Below are 20,651 nucleotides of genomic sequence, written 5' to 3' on the forward strand. Positions count from 1 at the left end.
CACCCCCATCAATCAAATAAAATTGCCACAATCAATTTTCTCCAGCAACATTGGAGGTGCCCAATCAAATCCGTGGCCATCCAAACTAACCCGCCCAGCAACAGGGAATGTCATGGTTGCTCCCACCGCAACACGTGCTGTCCATGAAGGAGAACCCGCTTTGTCATACAGCAAGGCAGAATGTGCCCCATCGTGTGACCTGGACACTGGTCTTCCAAAAAGCTCATCTGCAATGGTGCGAGTGATCGCCTTCAGAACAATAAGAACAGTCCAGTCTGACCATCCTGCTCCATCAATCACAACGTTCTTATTAACTAGGACAAAGGATGTTTGCAAAGGGCTCAGTTGCGGGACCTACATTGGCTCCCAGTACGTTTCTGAGCACAGTTCAAAGTGTTGGTGCTGACCTTTAAAGCCCTAAACAGCCTCAGCCCAGTATACCTGAAAGAGCGTTTCCACCCCCATCGTTCACTGAGGTCCAGCTCCGAGGGCCTTCTGGCAGTTCCCTCACTGCTAGAAGTGAGGTTACAGGGAACCAGGCAGAGGGCCTTCTCTGTAGTGGCGCCCGCCCTGTGGAACACCCCCACCCCATCAGATGTCAAAGAAATAAACAACTATCTGACTTTTAGAAGACATCTGAAGGCAACCCTGTTTAGGGAAGTTTTTAATGTTTGATGTTTTATCGTGTTTTAATATTCTGTTGGAAGCTGCACAGAGTGGCTGGGGAAACCCAGCCAGATGGACTGGGTATAAATAAATTTCTTCTTTTTCTTCTTCTTCATAACAGAGAACTTTCCAACTTCCACCAATCGCTTCTAATGCTAGAAGGCTCAGACCATGGGCAGTTCCTCTGCCTATGAACCTAGATCGCCACTGCTAGCTAGAATAGAAAAAACTTGCCAACCTTCCTGGGCCAATGAGTCCCCCGGCAAACTAGAGAAATTATCGTGGGCACCACACACATGCACTGCAACCAAGCACACACTACAATATATTCTATTGGCTACAACAGAATGCCATGAAGCCTAATTGCAGCAGGGAGAGTGGCAGAAAAGAACATCCTATCAGAACCAGGGGAAGTCCCCGAGAGTACATGTGAGCCTATGGGTGCCATGTTGGAGACCCCTCCTATAGGTAGACGAACAATATGATTGGGTATAAGGCATTACCTCCTGGCGGTGGAGCAATAAACCTGCTAGTACATTTGCAAAGCTAAGCAGGATCTGGTATGGTTTCAGACTGGAAGGGGGGCTGCATGTTGAGATTCCTGCATTGCAGTGGTCAGCAAACTTTTTCAGCAGGGGGCCGGTCCACTGTCCCTCAGACCTTGTGGGGGGGCGGACTATGTTTTTTTTTGGGGGGGGGGGGAATGAACGAATTCCTATGCCCCACAAATAACCCAGAGATGCATTTTAAATAAAAGCACACATTCTACTCATGTAAAAACAGGCTGATTCCCGGACCATCCATGGGCTGGATTTAGAAGGCGATTGGGCCGGATCCGCCCCCCCCCCCCGGGCCTTAGTTTGCCTACCCATGGACTAGAGGACCCTGGGAGTCTATGATTCATATGCCTGCAGTAGCAAAATGGGAGCCTCTGGGTCAATGGCCACAGCCCAACTATTTCCTCCCCCCACAAGTCAAGCAGCCCACAGGCAATCCAGAGGTCCATCACCTGTGCAAACAAATGCTAATTGCATGGATGGCACATTTAATTAAAATGCAAAATAAAAGGAAGTAGAGTTCCCATCACAATGCTTTTGCAATGTTGTCTTCAAAGCTGGAGATTTTCAAAGCAGCATTCGTGCTGCCATTTGCAATACAGCATCCTTTTAAAAATTACTACAAACAGCAAGCTGTCGCAGAGCCATTTAAATATATATATTTTTAAAAATAGAATTAATAGTGTTACTTCAGCCAGGAAGCGACGAAGAAGATTACTTGCAAAGCAATAACGGTACCCACTGGGGAGTTTGTGTTTTTTTCTTTCCTTAAAGAAATAAATAATCCGTTGCTATTTCATCAAGCAGAGAAAGTGATGTCGCTGAACGGCTGAGTCACTCAACTCTATTTTTAACACCAGCTGAAAAGGCTTGCAACTCCTCGTGACCTTTCTGAAAAAGGGTCTGAAGAAGCCGAGGACTACATCCAGGTTACTGCAAAGCTAGACCCAGATGAATATCCTCCCCCCAATTCCATTTGACATAGAATGGGTGCAAAAAGAAATATTCCAGGGGGGGGAAATCCCAAACTGTGCAGTAAACTGATGGTGTTTGCTGTGAGATGCTGATTCAAGAGATCTATTTCCCACTCACCTCAGCCCAGGGCTTGACGTTTGGGTGGAAAATGTCACTTTGGATCGGACGCCTACCTCACAGGGTTGGCGTGAGGATGAAATGAGGAGGGAGGAAACTGGGTGTGCCACCTTGAATAAACACAGCAAAGGTGCTTTGAAGTTGAGAGAAAAGGGGAGGAGGATAGACGTTTATGGCATGGGGAAAGTAGATGGAGATAAAAGCTTGTCTCCCTTTCTCATAATATCAGAATTTGAGGACATTCAAAGAAGCTGAATGTTGGAAGATTCAGGAAGATAAAAGAATATCCTTCCTCATGCAGAGCAGTTAAACTACGGAACTCCCTCCCACAGGAGACAAAGACTGGCCAAAAACCTATATGGCTAAAAAAGAGGATTAGACAAATTCACAGAGGAGAGAGAACTATGGATGGCTATTAGATGCTGGAAACCTAGTGGAACAGCAGTAAAACTGCAAGCGCCTTTGCAAAGCTAAGCAGGGGCCAATATGGTTTCAAATCGGATGGGGGACCGCGTGTTGAGATTGCATGGACTTGGGCTAGGTGACCCCTGGGGTCCCTGCAATTCTATGTTTCTATGAAAAACCACGTCACAATTTCTTCCATCTCTTCCTACTTCTGCCTATTTAATTAAGAACGTCAAGAATGGATTACAGAATTATGCAAGCCCTAAATCTTTACAAGCAGTCTCAGCAGTTGTTCAGCACAGCAATTAAGTTAAGCAGACGAGGCCAGCCAAGAAAGTGTTGCCTTAGAGGAAATTAATATTGTTGTGAGGCGTTGTTTTTTTTAGGGGCGGGCAGGTGGCATTTAGGCTGTAAGATGCCTGAGTCCCTTTAAATCCATTGGACCCAGCAAGGGTTAAAATCGAATGGAGGATTCCATTGTCAAATTCCACAGGTAAGGGTCTAAGCATGGCCATTGGTCTGGCAAAGGAAGCTGCTCTGTGCTGGAGGGCAAATGGCTAGTCCCACTCTCTCACCTGGCTGGCACTAAGGAAGACAAAAGCCAGAGAGATGGGTGGGTGAGCTAGGCTAGAGGCCGGGAGAAGGCAAGAGAGGGAGAGCCATGCTTGATTTCTGCTAGAATTCAAGGCTGTGGCTATGGGAGAAGCCCAGCCTTCTGGGATGTTAATGCTGTCAGCCCCTCCAGCGTAGGCTCAGGTTTAATAAATATGTGGCGCTGTGGGTTAAACAACAGAGCCTAGGACTTGCCGATCAGAAGGTCAGTGGTTCGAATCCCTGCGACGGGATGAGCTCCCGTTGCTCGGTCCCTGCTCCTGCCAACCTAGCAGTTCAAAAGCACGAAGTGCAAGTAGATAAATAGGTACCACTCTGGTGGGAAGGTAAACGGTGTTTCCGTGCGCTGCTCTTGTTCGCCTGAAGCGGCTTAGTCATGCTGGCCACATGACCCGGAAGCTGTACGCAGGCTCCCTCGGTCGATAAAGCGAGATGAGCGCCGCAACCCCAGAGTTGGCCATGACTGGACCTAATGGTCAGGGGTCCCTTTACCTTTACTAAATAAACCATATATCCTAAAGACACACAACAATCTCCGCTGCCCCCCTCATTCCGGGGAACCCGAACCCTGGGCAGGAGCCTGGTGGAACCCCTGGAATCTCACACCGCTCGGAGATTGGGGTGGCATGCAACAATATGCACGTTGCTTGTTATCTGCAAGTTGGAAGGAGGTGTGCAATTAGTGCAAGAATTTATTTATTTTATCTAAAATTTAATTTTGAAAAGGAAAAAACCCTTTATCCAAAAATGGAATCGAAGGCAGTATACAAGGGAATTTAAAAATGCAAATGAGTTATGAAAAGCAAGCCAACAGCTATGGATAAAGCAATTTAGCCAGTTATAATACCATACTCTTAAAATGCCTGGGCAGATACAATAAATCCAATACTGAAAAGGATGCGGTGTCAGCACCAAGCCAAAATGGCAGATAGACATTCTGTTTTGGCGGCTGCAACCTTGGTTTAAGGAGCCATTTGGCACTAACTTATAATATCTGAGTTTCTAACACTGGACTCCTCAGGGGACCTCACACAGCAACTTTATGGCAGAGGTGAAAAAGCCACAAACCAGTGGCTCTGAATTCCTGAGGTCCTGGAAATCAGATGATCACAAATCCCAGGCCACTGCCTGCTAAAATGCAGTATCCAGAGCAGCCAGCCTACCCTGAGTCCTTGCTGGTTTTTGGAGGACCCAGGAGCTTAGGTCAGGGATATTGTCTTGGATGCACAGAGGAACAGATGCAAAGCAGTTGCTGTTTTTACTTGGAATTCCAGCACCGTGTGGCGAAGATTGTGTCTCCCGCCGAATGTCTCCTGCTGAAATATACCTCTTAACACTTGGGTCATGGGGCCTGTTTTCCGAAAACTCGTGCATTGGTTGTCCTCCTTTGGCATCAGCATCACTTGCTTTGGAATTGCTGGGGCAAGTCGGTAGCGGCAGCGGCAGAGAGAACGAAGTGGCCAAATGAGACATTTCCACTCTTCTGAACCGGAGAACAGAGCCTCTAAGTGTCTCTTTTGTTGACCTGCTTGTCAGACCCGGCATTAATCCATTTGCTTAACAACTGCATTGTTTGCTAGTGTGACAACAGGGGCAAAAACAGCAACTATATTAAAGCTGCTCGCTGCATCCTGTTGGCCTATAAATCTCACTTCCTATATGCAGATAATTCTCTCTTTGTACCACTGAGCGACAAACAAGACACGCTCCTCCTCTCTGAACAATTCAGAACAAGAAACAAAAAGGCAATAAGGACCAGGAGTCTTTTGTTGACACTAAGAGTGAACTCAGGTACAAGCTGCCTCTGAACATGCACAAGTGTTTGTGCAAAAGGATGGACACTTGCTGACTTGTGAAGCTCAAACACACAGACAGCACACTTGTTGAATGTTTGTTGTTGTTTAGTCGTTTAGTCGTGTCCGACTCTTCATGACCCCATGGACCAGAGCACGCCAGGCACTCCTGTCTTCCACTGCCTCCCACAGTTTGGCCAAACTCATGCTGGTAGCTTCGAGAACACTGTCCAACCATCTCATCCTCTGTCGTCCCCTTCTCCTTGTGCCCTCCATCTTCCCCAACATCACGGTCTTTTCCAGGAGTCTTCTCTTCTCATGAGGTGGCCAAACTACTGGAGCCTCAGCTTCACGATCTGTCCTTCCAGTGAGCACTCAGGGCTGATTTCCTTAAGAATGGATAAGTTTGATCTTTTTGCAGTCCATGGGACTCTCAAGAGTCTCCTCCAGCACCATAATTCAAAAGCATCAATTCTTCGGCGATCAGCCTTCTTTATGGTCCAGCTCTCACTTCCATACATCACTACTGGGAGTTGAATGTTATATGGGAACAACAGCCCATAGGAACATAAGGACACTGCCTTATTCTGAGGTTGGGGAGAGGAAGGGAGAAGAGAGGAAACAGGATTAATGCAGAGAGGAGATGGCTGTGGAAGGCTACTAGCCATGACAGCTATGCTCTGCATCCGTGGCTGGAGACAGAAATGCTTCTCAGTACCAACTGCTGGAAGTCACAAGAGGTGAGAGTGCTCTTGAGATCAGATCTTACTTGTGAGCTTCCCACAGCCATCTGGATGGCCGCTGTGTGAACAGGATGCTAGACTGGACAAGCAACTGGCCTGACCCAATGGATTTTTCTTACGTTCTTATGACTCCACCAGAACTGGTAGGGAGGAGCTACTTCTGCAGCGTACGTCTGCCTTTGAGCATGTTGACATGACCCCTTATTCATCGGTTGCCCTGTTTGGGCAACAATTATGTCGTCACTTAATCGGCTGAGTTTGCTATTAGAAGGAAAGATACGATCGTCAATAACAACAAATGCAATGTTCGGAGCAGCTATCAGGGCAGATCTCCACCTTCCCTCCGTAAAGATTTGGGTTTATATTTAAAGATAATAAAACAGTCGAAGTTGCAGGCACAGTCCTACCACCACTAAAATTCCAGGGCAGCAAAACGTCTTGTACCCAGGAGTATTGTTTGCAATACACCTGTCAGAGGCAGGTGAGGGACGGATTTATGATCATTCCAGGCTGGGTAGCTCATGCAACCAGCCAGGCACACTAATCCATGGAGCGTGAAGTCAAACAAGAATGGCTGTGCAGAGATGCCGAGAGCCCGTCTTCGCGGACCAGACTGCTGTGTTTATTCTGCTAGAATGATCCTTCCAAAAAGAGTTAAATTTTTATTGCTGTGGGAGAGGAGGCCATAAACAAAATGGACTGGCTGCATTTATGTCTGCAATAACCCAACAGGAAGTTTGACTCCCTGCTCTGCCCTAGCACTAAAAGGGCCCCTGTTACAAAAGCATCTCTGCTCACAGAGCGAGCAAGTGTGTTTTGAAATAGGATAGGGCTAACTTCAGCCTCTCAAATAAACAAACCTAGATTGGTGGTGCACCAATGTGTTTTAAGAAGGCAATAAATCCTATGCATGTTTCCTTGGGAGTTGCGTTCAGTGGGGCTTAGCTGCAGGTGAAAGCAGTGTTTGAAATTTGCAGGTACATTTTGCACCTGGCTTTCGGCTGCTTGCAACCAAGTGAAGATGACCGGGTGCCAGGATACTGCCTGAGGTCTCCACCATCTAGAGTTGCATGCCTGGGGATCCTTGGATCCTGTAGAATTCTAACTGTAATATTTTATCTGCACAATCAGAATGAATTTCAGGAACCAAAACGTTGTACTGAAAAATACGGCTTTCAAGCTGTCTGGCCCCAAAATAGCAACTAACCCTGGTTTAAGGAGCCATTTGGTGTCTAGCTTATATGCCTGAGTTTCTAACACTGGTTCAGTGGGGCTTGGTTGCAGGTGGAATTTCCTAAGCAACCATGCTTGGCCCATCTCCCTTTCGTAGTTAAGGGACAATTTGTTCTGTAATGCTCAGGGCCTTGGTGGATCAAACTGAGTTCAGCAAACAAGAACAGGAGCAACCAGTGGAAACTCCTTCAGCAATTTCCCCATCCTTCCACTGCCTTGCTAAGCATGACTCAGTGCTCAAGTCTGGGTGAGTTTTCTACAATCCGCATCTATGGGGTTCACTGGAAAAATTATTCCTATGCGCCTGACTCACATGGTGAAATGTACCCTGGGCACCAATGGAGAAGTGTACTAAATCAGGGGTGGGCAATCTGAGGCCTGTGATCCCATTTCATTTGACCTTTGACCCCATGTGGGTGACAACAAGGAAGAGAGTAAAGTGTGGGATCACACCCGCCTCTAGCTCTGCCCCTACCCAGTTTCAGCTCCAGACCCACCTGCCATGCGGCCCTTGACAGATCATTCCAAGGCAATGTGGCCCTGGCAGAAAAAGGTCACCCTGAATCATCAGGTGCTTACTGGGGTTTCCGCCTTCAAAAATCACACCCCACAGCAGAAAAAGACTCAGCCCTGGCAGACCAGGCAACCATCTTATGCCCAAAGCACTATTTGATCTTGCATTTAAATTCTGTGTACGAACAGCAAGCATCAAAGGAAGGCAACTCTGAGATTCTAGAATGTAGGGCATCAAATGCAGAAAGACATGGATGTGCTAAGATTTTTTAAATCAGATAACACAAGCTAGTGAAAACCTTTGATTATCCCCAAACACTGTTTTCGCTGGATTGATGTGGGAAAGGAAAAGGAGACGCACTTATCTTTCAGATAAGCAAAGCCAGTGCGTTTTCATTTTCAGCCGCATATGGCAATATTTGCCAAAGTCCTTCTGATGGAGGAAAGTCAATTTAACCTCTAATAAAAATAATGGCTTATTTAAGAGGATGAGCGCCCTGCGTTTTACTCCATCGCCTGGTTTCTTAATGGATACTTTTGCGAGACAAAGCAATTAATTCCAAGGAAACTGGTACTTCCTGGTCCTTGTATAACTGAGACAGGATTCTTGCATTTGCAAGGGCAGAGACTCAGCTGGGGTAGTCATGTAAATAAGACAACTGCTATCATTTCTGAGTAAGCAGTCATAATAAGAGAGAGAAACTGACTTCAATTTGACAGGCATGGTTTTAGCTTGTCATTTTTCATAATTGTGTGATTGTTTAATATTTTCAGGAGGGTTCCAAATTTATTTTGTCAGCACCTCTGAATTTCTGGATGAGAGCAACGACGCTTAGCATTCATACAGCAGTTTTCCAAGGGCTCAGAGTCCTTTGATATACGCTGGATGCTTTCAGACGAAACACTAAACCATGGTTTAGCGCTATGTCAACAATTCTAGCCTCCAGACAGATTTTCATGCACCTCCTCCTCTTAAGTGCCCAGCAGGACTTCAGAAGCGTTTGCTTTTCACTGATGGACAAACAACAGCTAAAACAAAACGACCTTCCCCATCTTGATGCTCTCCAAACGTTCTGGACTACAACTCCCATGAGTTGTAGTTGCCAGCCAAAGCATCTGTGCCTCATGTATGCAGAGGCAGCCATGGTTTTGAGACTCACATCTCCAATGGTGGACTTTAAGGTTCAAGCACACACACACAAAATCAAGTACAGTACATTCCCACAATCCTAAAATCTCCCCCACCTCTCCAAAAACCTAGCGTCTATCCTGCTGAAAATCCATTTGTGTACCTTGCATTTCATGCAACCCTGCATTCATAAGGAGAAACACGTGAAGCACAGCAACTGAGCTTATGGACACAGATCAGGGCTGGGGGATCCTGTGGTTCTCTAAATAGAATACTAGAATCACAGAATTGGAGCCCAACCCCCTGCAATGCAGGAATCTTTTGCCCACTGTGGGGTTCGAACCCACAACCCTGAGATTAAGAGTCCCATGCTCTACCGAGTTCGCTATCCCAAATGTTGTTGGACTCCAGCTCCCATCAGCCTCTATCAGCATGGTTAACGGTCAAGGATGATGGGAACTGGAGTCCAACAACACAGCCTTTCCGTCCCTGATATAGATAGCTGGTAGCATCTGGTGCCAGGGAATTAATGTCTAGAACCCAGCATGCAGCAATACATTAAAAGCAAACTTCTCTTGGTATGATGTTCTCCCCAAAACTTTCAGAGGGAGGGCTTTCTACATGGGTGCTTCAAAGAGCAACGGCAAAAATGGGAGTACTTTGCAGCAAAAAAATTGGCAATTTCTCTCCCAAACACTTTCACACAGTTTTTCTTATCCCATTATCTTGTTGGCAGGACATTCCATCACAGGTAACCCAAAGTTGACTTCTGCGGCGCTTCAAACTATTTCATGGTACTGTTGGCACTGCACCCTGCTGTGACCGTACCGAAGTTGGTATTGCCACGACAAACACTAACTAATGATTCTCACTTTCGATGACTTGCAGAGATTAAAACCTGAGCCTGTTAGGACCGGCTATACCTGGACATGCCTACATCCATTGGGCTGCTGACAAGAATGATTGCACCTTGTGAACTTCTATTGTTTTCATTCAGGGCAGAATCACAGATTATGTGCAGCCCCACGATTCTTCTGGGATAATTTTTAAAAATGTAAAAACGCAACGCAGATGCAATTTTAAGTGGAAGGACGGAGGGCCGTATACGAGGAAGCTGTTGCTCCCATGGAATAACTTCCCCTCTCTCCAAATATGTTCTAGGGGTTCTTTTTTGGGGGGTGAGGAAAGCATACTGGGTGCAGACAAGGAGAGGAAGCTGAATTGCACAGGCGGAAGTCCTTTTGCTCGCACAACGACCCTGTGAGGGAAATCAATCCAACCGAGAAGAGACGGCTGGGGGAAGACAGTTTCTTCCATCCTTCCCCTCTTGTGCTGTTTTACTGCAGAATACCTGTATGCTCCGCCCCCCCATCCTTAATCAGTTTACTAAACAATATTTCTGTCCTAGCGCCTTTAATTATTTTTTAAAAAATCCTAGGCCGCGTGTACGATATTAACAAAAAACAAGAGAATAAAAACTGATCTGTAGAAAGGACCTTATGGTCTGAAAACAGAGGAGCTGTGTGTACTTTTGTAACCCAAGAAAATACTTAATAAAAACATTTTAAAAAGAGAGGAAAAAACAGCATGCAGTACAACTCCTGAGATCCATGCAAAATGCAGGAAGTGGGTGGGAATAATTGCTAAAAAATGACACCAACGAAAAGCTGCTTTTTGTCTCCACTGGGGAAAAGATACTGGGACTGGAATCTTTTCCTCGGGTAAATGCAATAGGAGGTGGAACTGCTCAGTGGAGAAAATCAATGGAAGAGGAAAGAGTTTAGAAGCCTCCCTCTCTGTGGGAATCTTCCAAAGTGTAAGGGCATCAGGAGGGTCTTGCTGGAACGTATCAGAAAAGCTCATGTAGTTCAGCATCCTGTTCAGCTGAGGCAGAACACCACCTCAACCTCCATGAATTATAGCAAAAAACGAAGAATCACATAACATGCACTTCTGCCCTCATGGATGGATATGGAACCTCTGCCTTCTGAGCAGATGCTGATTAATGTTAACTTTTAAGCTCACTTTGCAAATTGATTTATTCACAAAAATGTCCCATGTACGGACCAGCCATCCGCTTCACAATCTCATTTCACACAACTGACAAAGTTGAGCCTTAGTCTATACACTGTTATTTCCTCTGCAAACTTATGATAATACTTTTATTTCTCCTGCTGGTTTGCGCAGCTTTCAATGTGCGTTATTTTACTTCCTTTAGAAATGTTTTCTTTTGAAATGTTTCTAAGATAATTTTGCTGTGCTAAATGTGCATTCTGTAGTTGTGACCTCTGTCACATTTTATTTTGATAATATTTTGGTTTCCAGTTAACTATGTTGCTTTGAATGTATACTTCATATTTGACTTTCCGTTGTTTTATTCTGGATTGTTTTATTTGATGTCGTAATGTAGGTGGAAAACAGGCTTTGAGATTCGTTTCCCTAAAAATATATAAAGCGGTATAGAAATGAAATAAATAAAATAAAATACATTTATGCCAAGGGGTTTCCTATTCCTTTGACTGGTAGAGATTAACAGAGCTATTCTTTGGGAACAATTTCTTCCATTCCCCCTTTGCAGTGGATGAGGATCCTTTTAAAATATTGGAGGATTTTTGACTTTCAGATAACAAGTTCTCATAAACGGCCAATCAGGGAGTAAGCTTGATCTGGTCTGGACCGCTTCAGATTCAATCACATCATGACCAAATGCTCTTTGAAGCAAACAACTATTTCCAGTGCTTGTTTTTGGTAAAAATAAAAGGAGGTGCCAGCATTCATATCTTGATAAAAAGTGCCGCGGATGCCAGCACAAACTGGATGCCAAGGGCAGCTAAAAAGAGATGTGATGGTACTCCCCGCAAAAAAACAACCTTGCCTTTCCCCCTGTATTTCCATGCATCTAGAAAGCTAGCTGTTATGCAGCCACCTCTCTGATACACCAGGTTTTCTATGTGTATGAACATTATTGGGCTCCCCACCCCCCCGTTCCAATAAATGGAACATTCCATCATGCAAGCACCTACGGCAATCTGTAATGGTACAAGTCCAGTCCTTTGGTTAGTTAGCACATCACCTTGACACATCAGCTAAGCCTGAGGAAGACTGCAGGCCAACTGAGCAGTGCCCAAATAATATATACCAGCAATAGGCAACGCGGTGCCCTCGAGATGTTGCCAGGCTCCAAACTCCCATCAGCCCAAGCCAGCCTGGTCAATGCATAAGAGAAAGCAGGGTCCAATAATATTTGCACAGCACCAAGCTGCCTACCCCTGAATATATACTCATAAAAGTAAAGGTAAAGGGACCCCTGACCATTAGGTCCAGCCGTGGCCGACTCCGGGGTTGGGGCGTTCATCTCGCTTTATTGGCCAAGGGAGCCGGCGTACAGCTTCCGGGTCATGTGGCCAACATGACTAAGCCACTTCTGGCGAACCAGAGCAGTGCACAGAAATGCCATTTACCTTCCCGCCAGAGCAGTACCTATTTATCTACTTGCACTTTGACGTGCTTTCGAACTGCTAGGTTGGCAGGAGCAGGGACCGAGCAACGGGAGCTCACCCCGTCGCGGGGATTCGAACCGCCGACCTTCTGATCGGCAAGCCCTAGGCTCTGTGGTTTAATCCACATAACTCCCAAATCTGCGGGGAGCCAAGAAGCACTGTACAACCACCAAGGGGTTCGGGCACTGTGTTAGCAGGCCTAGGGAGCCCCTAAGCTCCGCAGAAATGGCAACAAATTAAGAAAGCTAAAAGTAAGGGAGACCCAAACAACTGAAGGGAGAGTCGTAGTTTAGAGCCAGAACATTTGCTTTGCATGCAGAAGGTCCAGGTTCAATCCCTAGCACAGACAAATAGACCCAAGAGAGAGACACTACTGCTATGCAAATCTATGAGGGAAGAGTAAGAAATGGGTCCTCAAACACACGTTTGGGTTAAAAGGTTGATGAAAGCTGGCGCAGACAATACCGAGCCAAGTGGGCCCATGGCCTGACTCTGTATAGGACAGGTTGCTAAGTCCTATGAATGAGGACTGAGGATGCTAACCAACTGTGGAAGGAGTGCCGGGGGGAGGGAAATGGAATGGAGTAGTCTGGAAGAGGGCATGGCTGGCTGGAGCCCTGAACAGGAGTACTCCACACGGCAACATTCTGCTGCAGGTCCGATTGGTCACTTCTGCATTCCGTACTTTTCATATGCGACGCTACATGGTTGCCAGCCTTGCCCTAGCCTTTGGCAGCAGCCTGGCAGGCTGAAATTCAACAGGCGAAGCTTTTTCCCCTGGATCTGAGAAGTTTGGGAGGAAAAGCTTCAGCGACTTATTAAAGCCTCTCGGCCAGCTGTTAACGGCAGAGGAGCACAGCCCTTGAGAAAAAGAAGGTGGCAACCTTTATTTTCTAGCTTGTGTGGCTGTCATCAGACGGCAGAAAGGATCCCAAAGTGAGTTTGGCCCAGGAGCTAGCTTTCTGGCTGCAAGTCCCAGCTTGCCAGGGGACACGCAGCTCAAAGTTGCAGTGACACTTATGTGAATACAGACCCTTTCTCTGTATTCTCTGTCTCTTACTTGCAGGCTCAACCCCCCCCCCCCAAATACTTCCTGGGGTTCAGCTGTTCACTAGGGTATAAAGTTACTGCCTCCTCCCTCCCCACCCCAAATACCCACAAGCCATCCTGGAAGTTTAAAAGGTGCACATTAGCGGTTTAGATGAGAATTTCTTCCCCTTCCCTTCAACAGAGCAGAGGAAATGTGTGAAAGGAAACAGGATCTGGAACACATCTGTTACAGAAGCTCGGTTGCAGGAGAAGATTGAGTTGGGGGAGGCGGGAGAAAAGCGAAATACGTAACTCGCAGGGTCTCACGTCTGCGGAGTGGACAGCTCACATCTTCCCATTTACACGGAGGGTGCCCGTCAACAACCAGTGATTCTCCCGTTCCCCGATGACCTGATTCGGAGCATGCAAATTGACTGCAGAGCTAAGATCTATAAATAAACTCCGGGGGCCCCACAAATCGCAGCATCCGACACAAATGCATATCTATCACACACGCAAACAAACTAAATCACACATATATACAATATAGCTCTTTCCAGAATAAGCCACAAAAATAAACCCTGGAAATCTCCAGTCCGAATTAGTCATTGCAATTGCCTGTTGTTTTTCTGCTGCTGTTTTTGGAGGGGAAGCCACTGAACGTGCAAGGGGGAAAAAATGAAAAAATGCAATTCGGGGTTTTAACCCTTAAAGTCCCGCCACTTTTTTTTAAAAAGGAACCTTCAAAATCTTAACGAACTAATGCAAAAAAAGAAGCATTCCTATAAATAAATTGCGGGTGGCTCCCCCGTTTCCTCCGAGCCTATACATTTTCAGCACTGGCCCATATGGATACGACTGGGGAGCAAAGAAACGCAATTGGAACCGGATCATCGGCCCAGAAGCTGCAATCGTTCTCTGCCTCCGGAGCCCGAAACGCGTGAGCTGGCTCCCGTGTATGTGTTTGCAAACGTGGCCGGGGCTCCTTGACGCGCATCTCCCACCCTCCCGCGATGCAAAAGCAGCTGCTGCTGCTGCTGCTGCGCACGATCGCTTCCTCCAGATCTTACCTTCATTGCGCTGGAGAAATGCAGCCCAATCCCCAAAATTTAAAGGTGGGCAGAGGAAAAGGTGGACGGCTTGCAGAGACGTGTGTGCGCTGGGGGGTGCTTCTTTCCTTCTGGCGTCTCCAAAAGATGCCGCTCCCGAAGCAGAGCTCTGCAAAAAAAAAAAAAAAAAGCCCAGCAAAGCGAGCGCCGGCGGGACACGTTGCAGCTCCGGCTTGCAAGCGAGAGTTTCTCCAGCAGCGGGCGGCGACGGCGGCTTTTTTCTACCCGCGCCGATTGCATCACAAGCAGGAAACGGCGCTCCCCGCAGCCGCCGCCAGGGGGCAGAGGAAGGGGAGGAGGAGCGGCAGATCCCCGCGGCGGCGCCGTCATCCCGGTTCTCCATCCGTGCATCTATATCCCCATCCTTGGAGGAGGCGCAAGTCCAGCGCTTGCAAGGGACCAGGACGTCCGTCCTCGCGACCGCTTGCGCTTGCTTCTCCTCCCGGACCTATCTATGCATGCACTGCCCTAGGCAGCCGGTTGCGCGGGGGGGGGGCGGGCTTGCTTTTGATTAAGCATCTGAAGGCAGCCCTGTTTAGGGAAGCTTTTAATATTTGATCAATTATTGTATTCTAATATTTTGCTGGAAGCCGCCCAGAGTGGCTGGGGAAACCCAGCCAGATGGGCAGGGTATAAATAAAAAATTATTATTGTTGTTGCTGTTGTTGTTGTTGTTATCATCATTTTGTTATTGTTTGTTTTATTTTTTATTATTATTATTATTATTATTATTATTATTATTATTATTACTACTACTACTACTACTACTACAGTGGTACCTTGGGTTACAGATGCTTCAGGTTACAGACCCTGCAAACCCGGTAGTAGTAACTCGGGTTAATAACTTTGCTTCAGGATGAAAACAGAAATCAGGCGGCGGCAGTGCCGCGGCAGCAGGAGGCCCCATTAGCTAAAGTGGTACCACAGGTTAAGAACGGTTTCAGGTTAAGAACGGACCTCTGGAACGAATTAAGTTCGTAACCAGAGGTACCACTGTATTATTAGCAAGGGCAGGGGTGCAAATGCAAAACAAGGAGTTTCTAAGGAAAGAGGGAGGCTTCTTGGTGGTGGCTCCCGCCATGATCTGTCAGGAATGCTTTTGTGGAGATTCCTGCAGTGCAGGGGGGGTTGAACTAGATGACCCTCAGGCCCCTTCCAGCTCTACAAATCTATGATTCCACAATTCTAGCATTCTATGGCTATGTGTCACTCTCCTCCAGTTTTTTTTTGGGGGGGGGGCATACCATTTAGGTTCCCTTAATGTAAAAATGATTGTGAGTCACCCCTTTTCTGAAACTTTCCCCAGCTGCGCAACATCCTTTTCTGGGGTGAGGCGACACAGATATTCCCCAGGGCCATTGCACCATAGATTTGTACAAAGGCATTATTATCGGTAGATTTATCTTCCATTCCTTTCCTAATGACCCCTATCCCCTAGGAATTAAATTTGCCTTCATCACAGCTGCTACACACTGAGCCAAGATCTTCAGATAGACTGCCTCCGAACTTGGAGGTTCTATTTAGCCAACATGGCTAACAGCCATTAAAAGGGCTATTTTCCCCCATCCACTTTCTTTCTGATTCAAGTCTTCCCGTGCACAGGAGAAAAGTACCAGCAGACTTGGGGTAACCCCAAGATTTTCAGATGCAAAAAAATAATAAACTTTAGGGCAATAGTAGGGAAGCTTTGGCCCTCCGGTTAATTCTCCTGTCTAGCCCAGCGCCAGGGATGATGGGAATTATAGTTCATGCAACATCCAGAGGGCCAAAGGTTTCCCTCCCTGGTTTTTAGGGGGTATAAAAATGCAGCAACGAAACCGCTAGCACATTTGCAAAGCTAAGTAGGGTCTGGCATGGTTTCAAATGGGATGGGGGAACCGTGTGTTGAAATTCCTACATTACAGGGCAGTGGCGTAGCGTGGGTTGTCAGCACCCAGGGCAAGGCAAGTAATTTGCGCCCCCTAACCCGTGGATTTGCGCCCCCTAACCCTAACCCCCAGATGTTGCGCCCGGTGCGGACGGCCCCCCCTGCACCCCCCATGCTACGCCACTGTTACAGGGTGGGGTAATATACTTTCTACCTCTACAAAGTCTCCTTCCTGGTCAAGTCACTACCAGTTCAGAACCATGGGCATTTAGAGTGGTACCTCGGGTTAAGTACTTAATTCGTTCCAGAGGTCCGTACTTAACCTGAAACTGTTCTTAACCTGAAGCACCACTTTAGCTAATGGAGCCTCCTGCTGCTGCCGCGCCGCCGGAGCACGATTTCTGTTCTCATCCTGAAGCAGAGTTATTAACCTGAAGTACGATTTCTGGGTTAGCAGAGCTGTAACCTGAAGCGTATGTAACTTGAAACGTATGTAACCCGAGGTACCACTGTATATGGAATTTAGATTTCTGCCCCCCCCCCCCAAAAAAAACCATGCATCCAATTACACTTCTTACATTGAATTCCATTTGCCAGTTTACCACCCATTCACTGAGTTTGGAGAGATCTTTTTGGAGATCAGTTTTGTTTTAATAATCCTGAACATTCAGCAAACTCAGCTACCTCATGGCTCCCCTTCTAACCCGTAGTAATTTATGAATAAGTTAAAAAGCCCAGGTCCCTATACCAATCTTTTGGGGGAACCCCACTTTCTACAACCCTCCATTGGGATAACTATGAATTTATTCCTACTCTCTTCTTTGTGTTGCCGATCCACAAAAGCACCTCTCCTTTCATTCTGTGACAGCTAAGCTTACTCAGGAGTCTTGGGCATTGTACTTTGTCAAAAGCTTTTTGAACACCGGCATCATAATACCTCCTCCTTATTTCACAGTGGTGCCATTTGGGTTCTGTTGCTGTTGGTCCTCACTCCCCGAGTTGCTTTTACAGGCAGACGTTCATGATGTATGCATGTATTATACTGTTTACTGCATGAGTGTAACTTTTATTTTCCCAGACATTTTCCTTTTGTTTTCAGCTGGAAATTGTTTCCATGTTTTACGCTGATGCACCTCCAGTTGCTTTTATCCTTTTTTTTATTTTTATTGAAATTACACCGCTTCTTAAAATGATTGTACTAATTGCTTTTTAATGCTTCGTGTATACCACTTCCAAGAGATCAGGTGAGCTGAAAGAGAGGGTTGCAAGTTTTTTAAAATAAAAATGAATTCAAAACCAGGCGCAGCTCCAAAATGTCTCATCTGAATTCTGGGACCGCTGCTGCATTTGAACTGGTGCAAAATGCCATTTTGGCTGATCTGCGCAACAGCTGCTTGCAGCTTTGAACTCATCATCATAGCAATTCACTCTCTCTCTCTCTCTCTCTTGGGAGGGGAGGGTAAATAGGCTGTAGCCCTTACTGCACAGAAAGCCAACATGCAAGTTAAGGCTTTGCAAGATCAGAAGGTAGAGTGTGAGGGTTGCCATGGAAATGCTCAAATAATAACCCAGCAGTGAATGGTGATGCTAGAATCCATTTGCCAACCAGCTTTCGCAAGGCTTTTAATAAAAAAAATCTAGAATCAACTTGCTAGGGACGTTGGGCGGGGACTCAGTTCACAGGACACCCACGTCCAGACCCCAGTGCTAGTTCCAGGGCAACCTTTCAGGTTTCCGAGGGATACAGGTTAAATTCATTACAAAGTTCATAAAGTTTATCCCTAGGCACATTCAAGGTTAGATGGCAAAACATCCATATACAGTGGTACCTTGAACTTAATTCGTTCTGGAGATCCGTTCTTAACCTGAAACTGTTCTTAACCAGAGGTACCACTTTAGCTAATGGGGCCTCCCGGTGCTGTCACACACAATTTCTGTTCTCATCCTGAAGCAAAGTTCTTAACCCGAGGTACTATTTCTGGGTTAGTGGAGTCTGTAACCTGAAGCGTCTGTAACCCAAGGTACCACTGTATTTTAACAGTCCTTGTGGCGGTTGTGTCTCTTGACCAAAGTAATGCCTTTAGGAACATAAAGCTCTGTGGGATCCTATCAAATGCTCCATCTAATGTGGCGTTGGCCAACCAGATGCCTCCAAGAAGCCCACAAGCAAGGCTTGAAGGTAATTCATTAGACTGAGATAGACTGCCTCTGAACCTGGAGGTTCTGTTTAGTCAACATGGTTAACAGCTATTAAGAGGGCTATCTTCCACCATTCCCTTTCTTTCTGATTCAAGTCTTCCCAGGCACAAAAGGAAAGTATCAGCAAACTCAGGATAATCCCAGGACTTCATAACATTTAGAGCAGCGGTGAAGAAACTCTGGCCCTCCAGATATTGATGAACTCCTGTCCACCCCATCGTCAGGGATGAGTTCATGTAGCATCCGGAGGGACAAAGGTTCCTTGTCCCTTAGAAGGTAAAAAAAATGCCAAAGTAGGAAGCCGTCTCCCACCCACCCACCCAGGGAGACTAGAATGGGGCATGGGATGCACAGAGATACAAAAAGGGTGCAGACAAGTATCCAGTTGTCTGGATAGGTCATTTCCAGGTTCATACTGAGGAGACCTATTTAGATATCCCCAGAGACAGAAGCAAGAGCTGTCCAAAGAAAGCAAAGGAGGAATCCAGGATTTTAATGTAGCTGGGAATAGATACAAGTATGCCCACACAAACACACCCAAAATTGGAGAAGGCACCCCGCTACAAACAGGTCATGCTCAGTGGGCACAAAATGCTAACTGTTGGGAGGAAATGGGGAGAAAGATAGAATGGAGTTGCTGGATGCCTGAACAGCAGTTCATCACTACAACCTTTTGCTGTAGGTAAAGGTAAAGGGACCCCTGACCATTAGGTCCAGTCGTGACCGACTTTGGGGTTGCGGTGCTCATCTCGCTTTATTGACCGAGGGAGCTGGCATACAGCTTCCGGGTCATGTGGCCAGCATGACTAAGCCGCTTCTGGCGAACCAGAGCAGCGCACGGAAACGCCGTTTACCTTCCCACCGGAGCGGTACCTATTTATCTACTTGCACTTTGACGTGCTTTCGAACTGCTAGGTTGGCAGGAGCAGGGACTGAGCAACAGGAGCTCACCCCATCGCGGGGATTCGAATCGCCGACCTTCCCATCAGCAAGTCCTAGGCTCTGTGGTTTAACCCACAGCACCACTTATTAATTTGTCTCAGATCCCTCTAAAAGCTACCTAAGCCTGCAAGCAGCCACCCACCAGAGCTGGTGGCAGCAAATCGCATAACCATTTGTATGTTACTTCTTACATTTACATACCACATTTTTCTTCCAAAGCGCTCCAAGTGGGGCACATGGTTCTTCTCCATTTCATCCTCACAACTACCCTGTGAGGTAGGTTAGGCTGAGACAGGGTGACTGGCCCAAGGTCACCCAGTGAGCTTCATGGCTGGGTGAGGATTCGAACCCTGGACTCCCAGGTCCTAGTCCAGCACTCTAACCATTATGCCACAGGTCCTTCCTTTTTATGTGTCCTGGGTAACCCGCAAGAAGAAATATCCATCCATCTGTAGCATGTACGTAATTTGATGTTACAAGCCTCTTATCGTGTTCCCCCTCCCACACACAAACTCACCTGTTTGCTGTTGCAGGTTAGGAAGGATTCAACTCTCTCTGCATTAAGGTACAATACATTTTGGTATGTATGATTACAGCGTAGTTCTCTTTCATGTTTGCGCATGCTATTGACCTCCTCACCTATTTTCAAAACGGTCTCACCACAAAACTTAGTAGGTATGTTTACAACCAGGCTTCAAAATAACAAGACCCCCAGACAACCAATTCTTAAGGCAGCTGCATGCGTGCCAAAACTCTCTTTTGTCTACTTCAGGGATGGCCTGAAAGTCGATACGAAATGAAATGGTACTTTGGGTTTGATTTGTTGCGCAGCAAATGCTTCCTGTCAGCCTTGCCAGCCGCCAGCAAATCTGCATCAGTTCAGGAGCTGCTTTAGGAAACCTAATAAATTATCCTGAGGCAGCTGCCACAGTAGCAGGAGGATCTCTTGTAGAGGGGACCCCCCCCCAAAGACAGCTTTACTATTAGGAAAGATAAATGGAAGAGTATGTCTGGCTGCTTTTAGATAAGCTCTTTGCAGGATCATTGACCAGATTAATCCTGCCTATTCGAAAAACCACACCTTATTTCTAGGGCACTAGTGCCAAAACTGCTGTAGACAAACAAGTCCAAAATTGAAAATTTAGTGAAATGTGCTTGTGTGGTTTCTGAAATGCAGGTTTTTCCCCCCTTCTTTTTCCTTTTTAAAGGGACATGGATGTTAATGAAGCAAGCTTGCCAAGTCTTTTTGGAGACACTCCTAG

General features: G+C 46.5%; 2 protein-coding genes across 3 annotated transcripts in view; one reads left to right on the forward strand and one right to left on the reverse strand.

The window, feature by feature from the left end:
- The window catches only part of BCAT1 (branched chain amino acid transaminase 1), a 60,094-nt gene extending 45,474 nt beyond the window's left edge, over positions 1-14,620 (reverse strand). Inside the window, exon 1 of one of the 2 annotated variants that reach the window (XM_081023139.1) lies at positions 14,343-14,620. In XM_081023139.1, the coding sequence (XP_080879265.1) occupies positions 14,343-14,348 (6 nt within the window). In that variant the 5' untranslated portion in view covers positions 14,349-14,620. The remainder of the gene's footprint in view (positions 1-14,342) is intronic. The other variant, XM_081023140.1, reaches the window with a different exon arrangement.
- Positions 1-20,651, forward strand: part of RECQL (RecQ like helicase) — a 66,173-nt gene that overhangs the window by 7,471 nt on the left and 38,051 nt on the right. The gene's annotated exons all lie outside the window — the stretch shown is intronic.

Source organism: Podarcis pityusensis (assembly GCF_964106645.2).
Source record: "Podarcis pityusensis genome assembly, chromosome: 10".
Lineage (NCBI taxonomy): Eukaryota > Metazoa > Chordata > Lepidosauria > Squamata > Lacertidae > Podarcis > Podarcis pityusensis.